This window comes from Corylus avellana, chromosome ca5 (genome assembly GCF_901000735.1).
Source record: "Corylus avellana chromosome ca5, CavTom2PMs-1.0".
NCBI classification, from domain to species: Eukaryota; Viridiplantae; Streptophyta; class Magnoliopsida; order Fagales; family Betulaceae; genus Corylus; species Corylus avellana.
Window position 1 is genome coordinate 31,799,436 of NC_081545.1, and position 9,098 is coordinate 31,808,533.

Genomic DNA, 9,098 nt, shown 5'->3' on the forward strand with positions numbered 1-9,098 from the left:
GCATGGAAGCTCTATAATTGCAATAGAAAAAATGAGAAAGTTCCCATGTCTCACATAATTGCCATGGCAAAAACGAAGCTCATCTTCTCATGTCTATAAATTTAACAAAAGCATTGATTGCTTTGCGACCATATATATATATATATATATGATTTTTCTGGTAACTTCAACGTTTTACTTGTTTTTGTTATATCATTTACCGTGGAATAATCAACAGCCGAGTTGGGTGAATATTCGGGCAGAAATTTAATAAATAGACATTTTTCTTATCAACCATTCATTCAATTTAGATAATTATAAAGTCGTTTTTAGGTTTGTTGTATTGATTTCTGGTTGTTTTAATGCTCTTGTTGGGGCTGCCCGACCCTTGTAGTTTATAGGCTTATTTGCAACCTATTTCACCCTTTTAAAGATAGATTAGTCCAATTGATCATTTTTCATGTTGAAATTTGATGTGAAGCTGGCCCAATTCATTTTTGGGGTGGGGGCAAGTAGCCCAGTGTCGGTTCTATGATTTGGGAAATGTCCCACGTACGGACTGGGCCTAATCCACCAAGATATTTCGTGTCATGTTATATTAATAATCTTCACCCAGCAAGACTGGGCTGGATCACATAGGAATGTGACAACTGGACTACGAAAGCAAAATGCTTTTGTATTTTTGTTTATTATCCTTTAATTTTGTTAAATACTACATTAACTCCTTAACTTGGGCTGTCAAGGGTTTTAATTCTTTATGTATTCCACGGAATTAAGGCTCGTATAGCTCGGAATTGTGTGTATATTGCGAATGATTTTATTTTTTATTTTTTATTTTTTCTGGTTAACGGTTGTTTTAAGGGTAGAGGATTTGGTAGCCCAAAAATGTCAAGACTTTAAGTTACACTTTATCCTATTTTATAGATGTTTCTCGAGGACTGATACGCTCGTTTTGTAGGCCTATTGGAGACTAGCCATAAGAGAGAAAGTACGATGTAGCCTTGCAAATCAGCCATGGTTGAATCTTTTTTTTTTTCTTCTTAGTAATACAAATATACAATTTAGAGAGATGTTGGTTTCATGGGTGCTTCTATTCACCGAAATATATTATATTGCTAATGTAGAAGCCGCTCATTATATTAATATAGACCAGATCCTAATTTCATTGTATTCTTGTGTCTAAAGTTTTGAAATGGATCACTAACACATAAACTACATATCATATTGCAAAAATTCCTTGGTTTTGTGACTTACATATAATGACCTTTTTGGGCAAAAAAAAAAAAACGTCATTAAATGGTTAGTGACATTCAAATAGTGACCTTTTCAAAATGGCAAAAAGTAGACTAGAAATGGGCTAGTGTCGTTTGAACAATGAAAAACGACACTATTTGGTGACATTTCCAGCAAAATGTCACTATTCAAATGGTGTCGTTTGAATAGTGCACGGCACCTTATAAATGTGTCGTTTTGCAGTTTGCACTATTCAAATGTCACTACCTTTTAAAAAATTATAAAAAAAAAAAATAATTTTTACCAAAATATATATAATAAATATTTAAATTTTTTTTTAACAAAAAAAAAAAAAAGTTTTATCCGTGTTGGGTGAAAGTGGAATTTTTTTATTGTTTTTTACTGTAAATGGTTGTTTTAAACGCAAATTTTGGGCACCAATATTTTCAAATTTTGATACGTTTTACTGTTTATACATCACTATTCACGCGTGATTAGTGACATGTGAATAGTAATTACTATTTATACATTAGTGATTAGTAATGTGTAAACAATAACACTATTCAAACGTTACTATTTTATGAATAGTGACATTTGAACAGTAAAAAAGTCACAATTTAATGACATTTTCTACAAATGTCACTTTTTAAATGCCATTAAACCCTTGAATTTTTGTAGTGTGTGACAAGATAACAAGGCTAAGGTGAAAGAGAATCGATTCATTTCTTCTTTTTTAAATTTAAAATTATTATTAAATGCGTAACCTCGTATGAATTCTACATGTGAACTTTACAAATTTAATAATAATTTTAGAAAGTAAAAAAATGAGAGAAACATCATGAAAACGAAAACATACGTAGCATGTCTCGAGGTGAAATTGTATTCTTAGTGTTGGCACGACCACACCCCGTCGCCCCCCTCCCCCCTTCATCTTTTGATAATTTATATATTTTAATAGGGTTAGTGGATGGTGGGATGACATGCGATTCAAGTAAAAGTTGTTTTATTTTTTGTGATTATTGAAAGGGTCACTGCGGTCAGGGGGCAGAGAGAGGGAGAGTGGGGTTGAGAGGGGTCAAATGCCTCCCCTCACCTCCCAAAAATCCCCTTACTTTCTGGTAGAATTTTTTAGAATGCCTTAGTTGCCCACCCTTATTTATTTATAAGGGAACAAATATTTTTTAAGAGCACCAGGATTTATGACTCGATGGCTTGATTTTCTTTCTGTTCATGTGGTTTAAAAATTAGGTTAAAGTATAGATGAATGTTGAAGACAAAGAACGAAAGTTGAAGATGAAGTTTTTTATTTTTTAACAAAACACTCCGTTTAAGCAGTATAATACGCGCCGTTTTACTAATATTCATAAACATGACTCAGTTTGAAAGTCACACGACACCTACTAGCTTAGCTTTAGGCGCTTTGTTTGATACAAGGTGTGAAACTTTCAAACTGCAAATCATATTTCATATTCTTAAACAATTGATTTGACTTTTCTAATTCAAAGCTTACACCTAGTAGTGCGTAGGATCTATTTAGCTAAGTTTCCCTTAAAATTATTTTTTAAAATTGTTTTCAGAGCATAAAAAAAGTAGCTACAACTTACAAAGATCCATTTTCAGTAGTTTTGTTTTATTTTTTATTTTTATTTTTTTCTACTAAGTGTCTTTGTTTTATCTAAACTTATCATATTGATGTTCTATGTTTGAAAACATGCTGTTTTCGATAATAATAATTTAACCATTTTTGAAAATACATTTATCAGTTCGTCTTTATACTATTTTTGGGTGGTTGTTTTTCAAAAACCCAACATATATGCCATTAGTAATCTAGTTATATATTTAAAACACAGCTACTCTTTATTTCAAAATTAAAAAATAAATAAATAACGATTAACCTGTAATACTGAGTGCTAAACTGCAATTTGCCTATTTGACAAATTAGAGAATGAGAAGTCATTAACAATTTGCAAATTCTTCTAAATTCAACGTTCAACCCTTAAACAATTCAACTTACTTTTTTTCCTACTTTTCTTTTTAAAAAAAGTTTCAAGTACGTAAATTTGTAATAAATCTTTTACATTGATTAAGCTTTAAATAATAACTAAATTGTATGTTATATTTATATTTTCTAAAATAATAATTAAAGTCCTGGCTCTGCCACTTAGTGACTACAGTTGAAGCAAATTTCTCAGAAACATGTGGAAAAAAAAGGGTCTTCTTTTCATTTTTTAGGATTATTGAATGAAAGGAAGAGGTGCAGGTCATTGGCCCATTTTTCAAAGGTCAGAGACAATTTTATCTAAACTTTTGGACCCTTTTGCCTGAATATAAGGCTGAAATGGAGAGAATCCATTTCGAATCAATTGAAGATTTGAAGTGAAATGTTAGGTGCAGATGATTCTACAAATTCAATGGGATGGTAAGTAAAAGCTTTACTTTTCGCGGGTCGTACTATCCTTTTTAACAGCTTCTTGCAAGTTGCAACCATCTTGTGATGATTCAACTTCTTGAAAAAATTCGTGGACTTAACTCATTTTATAAAATCGGTTTAATAAAAAAATGGTTGTTCATTCTTTATAAAGATGTTCAAGATCTTGTCCACAAGTAATGTGAGAATATTTCTTAATACCCTCTCTCATATGCAGACCGATATTTTTCTTGCTCATTGTTGGGAGGTAAATAGTATGGGCCTCATTTGTTTTGTAGTAAGCTCTGATACTATGAAGAAATTCGTAGACCTAACTCGTCTCATAAAACCAATTTCATAAAAGATGATTGTTTATTCTTTATAAAGATTTCCAATGACTTATCCACAAACAATGTGAATGTTTGCCAAAACTTATAGGTCAGCCACACATTGCTGATGGTCTATATATATATATAGATATCTCTCGAGTACAAAAAGGAAAGGTTGCGGGAAGCTCAAAAAGGAGCACTATTTTGAGCGTCTTCCGATCCTCTAATGGCACTCAATAACTCGGTGAAAATACTTGAGGTTTCCCTGGTGTCGCCGCCACCAACCTCACCAGACTTGGGCCATCCCAAGCTCTCTTCCTCTCACCTTATTTGACATACTCTGGCTAAAATTCCCCCCAGTCCAGCGAGTTTTCTTCTATGAAATCCCTCCTACAAACGCACACTTCTTGGATTATGTGGTTACATGCACAATAATTGATCAACAATATATAATCGAAAAAAGAGAGATTAAGAGAGAGAGAGAGTCGACATACAGATTTATGTGGTTCGGCAATTTGCCTACGTCCACGGAGAGGCGGTTGTATTTTTACTCTTAATGATTCAAGGTTACATCATACATATATATAGAAAAAGAAAAAACCTAAACCCTAATTGTACAGATTTATTAAAAAAATCTCCAAAATACCCCGTACCGTACCGCAGGGGCGTTGCCCCCACACCCCCACAACCTAATCGTTCCCCCGTAAACTTAATTACGCCCATGGGCCAGTAGACTCCTGCGACGTTTACTCCACTTCTGTCTACTTAGCCTTCCACTAGTATTAATATGAGCAACTAATTTCAACAGATTCCATTCTTCCAAAACTCAACACTCGCTCTCCCTTATCCTCCGACACTATCTCCCCCTTGCCGGTACCCTCACTTGGCCTAAGGACTCTCACAAACCCATCATCAACTACAAAAAGGGCGATTTAGTTTCCTTCACTCTTGTCGAGTCCAGTGCCGACTTCTACCATCTCTCAGGGAACAATTGCTTTGTTGAAGCAGAGGAATACCATTCCCTCGTACCACACTTGCCAACATCCCATGAGCAAGCCCCGGTGTTGTCGTTGCAAGCAAGTCACAATCTTCAAAAACTGCGGGTTTTGTATCGGAATCACCGCACACCATGCCGTTCTCGATGGCAAAAGTTCAACCATGTTTATGAAATCATGGGCTCACTTGTGCAAACATGGCGATTTGTCCTTGGCAACAGAACTAACACCATCCTACGACAGGGCGGTCATCAAGGACCTGGTTGGGCTGGAGGGAATCTTCCTGAACCATTGGATGAACCATGGCGGCCCAAACAACAAGAGCCTAAAGGTATGGGAACTCAAAACTCCCCCAGATATTGTACGAGGCAATTCGAGTTGAGTTGTGCAAAAGTCCAAAAGCTCAGGCAATTGATAACCACCATGCTGGAGGAGAAGAATCAACAAAAACAACCACTACTTCAATTATCAACTTATACAATAACATGTACCTACACGTGGGTTTAACATGAAACATTGACAGAGCGATGAGCAACATTGAATCTTCCTCTGAGGGGTTTAACATGCTCAGACGTATGGGGGTGGTTTGCGCCACCCTGGGCTCCTTGTGGCCACTCCCAATTTTTTTTTTTTCTTTTTAAAAAAAATATATAATTTTTTAATTTTTTTAGGACATATGAGTGGTGCTGACGTAGCATTTCATTAAGTTTTGAATGAATTTTTAATAGAGGTATCATTTTGGTCTTTATGAAAATCACAGGTACTTCTTATGATCCAAATGAAACTTTGAGGGGCAAAAAAATAAAGAGCTGAAACCTTAAGGGGCAATTTAGCATTTAACCCTAAAATAAATAAGAAAAGATGAAAGATGGGAGATGGGGAGAGGAGAGGAATAAAATAAAAAGAAAAAGAAATGACTAAATGAGGGATGGGAACAAATTTTTAGGGACGAAAATTTTTTGGGGGTTGAACACTAATTTTCGAAGGGCCATTACATGTTTTTTTATTTATTTATTTTTTTCTTAAGGGTTTTTTTTTGGGTTGGGGTTGTCAGGGACCCCATCCCATAACCGTGGTGTTTGGTAAATGGGTTGGCTTAGACACTATAATTGATATAGACTAATGTGAAGAAAAAAAAAAGAATGTTTAGTATAAAAAAGTGAAAAAAGTGAAAAAATTTTGATTTGTAGTGATTTTTTTTATTTGAATAATAAAAAATAGTGAATGATGTAATATAAAAAGTAAAAAAATTAAAATATTTTGATGTTATTTTTTTAAAAAAAATGGTCCACCCCTACAGTTGGAGCAGTTCCAAGAATTGACAGGTGAAGCATGTTCCACACAAAGCCAATGAGGGGGCTGATAGTTTAGCAAAACTTGCATTACATTTACCAAATAAACAATTGTGGGTGGTAGATTTTTCTACCAGTATTCTTCCACATGTACTTGCGGGTGATGTTAAACATCACGCCCGACGTGATGCACACCAGGAAAATATAATTATTAAAAAAAATAAAAAAAGTCTAGCGTGTATGACTTTTTATGTACGGCGGCGATCTTAGTATCATGGCCCTTTATTAGGTAGACGTAAGTTGTTGTATTTTGACTATTCTCAATGATTCATGTAAGAGGTTGGATCACCCCAGCTATCATGTGCCCATCATCCTTCCTTTATGGAAGTTTTGCAGTAAAGATGTGGACAGCACTCTATCCTCCCAATAAATTATCGTCTCTTTCTAAAATTGTCAAACATTTTGCTTTACGACCCACTATTGCATTACAGTACAAGTTCAAAGGGAATAGCTGAGCAGTATGAAAGGGACACACAGCAAGGACGAATTAACTGTACTACTTTTTTTTTTTTTTTCTACATGTACTATTTATATGGCTATCATTGACATTTTTCATAAGGGTAAGCAATTTAATTTAAAAATCGCTTACTTACAAGAGTGGAATTATATTTTCAAAATAATTTGATCGACTACTTGCAAGAGCATTTCTTTGAGCGATCAATGGCACCCAATAACTCGGTGAAAGTAGTCGACGTTTTCCGGGTGTCGCCGCCACCAACCTCACCAGACTCGGCCAGCCCGAGCTCTCTTCCTTTCACCTTATTTGACATACTCTGGCTAAGATTCCCCCCAGTCCAGCGAGTTTTCTTCTATGAAATCCCTCCTACAAACGCATCCTTCTTGGATTCCATTCTTCCAAAACTCAAACACTCGCTCTCCCTCACCCTCCAAGACTATCTCCCTCTTGCCGGAACCCTCACCTGGCCTAAGGACTCCCACAAACCCATCATCAACTACATAGAGGGCGATTCGGTTTCCTTAACTCTTGCTGAGTCCAGGGCCGACTTCTACCTTCTCTCAGGGAACAATTGCTTTGTTGAAGCAGAGGAATACCATTCCCTCGTACCCCACTTGCCAACATCCCATGAACAAGCCCAGGTGTTGGCGTTGCAAGTCACAATCTTCTCAAACTGCGGGTTTTGTATCGGAATCACCGCACACCATGCTGTTCTCGACGGCAAAAGCTCAACCATGTTCATGAAATCATGGGCTAACTTGTGCAAACATGGCGGTTTGTCAATGGTACCGGAGCTAACACCATCCTACGACAGGACGGTCATCAAGGACCCGGCTGGGCTGGAGGGAATCTTCCTGAACCATTGGATGAACCATGGCGGCCCAAACAACAAGAGCCTAAAGGTATGGGAACTCAAAACTCCCCCGGATGTTGTACGAGGCACATTCGAGTTGAGTCGCGCAAAAATCCAAAAGCTCAGGCAATTGATAACCACCATGCTGGAGGAGAAGAATCAACAAAAACAGCCACTTCAATTATCAACATATACAATAACATGTGCCTACACGTGGGTTTGCTTGGCCAAGGCTGAAGGAGTAAGGGACGCCAAATTCATTATTGGCATTAGCGTGGACGCCAGACGTCGAATGGAGGCTCCTATCCCTGCGACTTATTTTGGAAACTGCATTGGAGCTCGTACACCGATTGCGGAAAGAAATGAGCTATTGGGGGAAGATGGGGTAGTTGTTGCCGTAAATGCTATCTGTGAAGCTATAACAAGTTTGGATGATGGGGTCCTGAGTGGGTCTGAAAACTGGCTGCCGATGGTATTCGCTATAAAGACTCAGAGATTGGTTGGAATTGCCGGATCACCTCGGTTTGAGCTTTACAATACTGATTTTGGGTGGGGAAGGCCTAGGAAGGTGGAGATGATTTCCATAGATAGAACAGGAGCGATATGTCTTTCGGATAGTAGAGATGGTGGAGGAGGAATTGAAATAGGATTGGCTTTGAAGAAACAGGAAATGGAAGTTTTTGCTTCATTATTTTCCAGAGGTCTTGAAGCTCTTTAAAGTCGCATTAATCCTTGTAGAGCTATAGAGTCTGGAAGTTTGTTTTTTTAGTTTAATTTGTTGTTTCTGATCTTGTTTGGTATAGTCTGAGCTTGTTGATCGAGTTGAAAACTTGGGTTCCACTGGATATGGAGCTTCGCCCCTTTTGTTTTTGTTTTCTTTTCAATCGGCGCAAAATGGTAGGTCGAGGAATAAAATGGTAATTAATTCGTATTGACCAATTGCCCTTGGTCAAAGTTTGAAAACCTAAATATATTCGTATGGAATATATTTATACCAGAGATTTTGTGAGTAATCGTGTAAGACTTAGATAATCTAGAATTCAAAATACAAGTGGATCGAAGAACTTCTATTAATTCACATATATCTAGAAGCTATCCATAGATACAATCTTATCTAGACTCTCTATTATTACAAGTGGGAGAATTCGTCTCATGTTGAATATCTTCACGTGTAACATGAGGTGAGAGAAAGACTATTTTATCTAAATTTTTGGAGCCTTTTGCCTGAATATATGGCTGAAATGGAGAGAATCTGTTTTGGGGTGGTCTTGGTCAGCCCAGTCACTCTCACTACAGAGTAATTAGCTTGATCAACGGTGTTAGGAAAAACCAATATTGATCAACACAATTACTGATGAAATAATAATGCTTGTTTATAACTCATCCTGAAGCTGAAAGTAATAAACTAAATGAAGAATCAATGCGATTTATTAAAAATCCATTTATTACACATTCCTAATTCCTATCAGGAATAATATATATATATATTGATG

General features: G+C 36.4%; 1 protein-coding gene and 1 pseudogene across 1 annotated transcript; both read left to right on the top strand.

The window, feature by feature from the left end:
* The first annotated feature begins 4,174 nt into the window (after positions 1-4,174).
* On the top strand, positions 4,175-5,450 carry LOC132182147 (malonyl-CoA:anthocyanidin 5-O-glucoside-6''-O-malonyltransferase-like; annotated as a pseudogene).
* A 1,419-nt stretch (positions 5,451-6,869) lies between these two features.
* On the top strand, positions 6,870-8,530 carry LOC132182637 (malonyl-CoA:anthocyanidin 5-O-glucoside-6''-O-malonyltransferase-like). The gene has a single exon (XM_059595939.1). It carries the CDS (start codon positions 6,956-6,958, stop codon positions 8,321-8,323), a length of 1,368 nt encoding a protein of 455 aa, XP_059451922.1. The 5' UTR covers positions 6,870-6,955; the 3' UTR covers positions 8,324-8,530.
* The last annotated feature ends 568 nt before the right edge of the window (positions 8,531-9,098 follow it).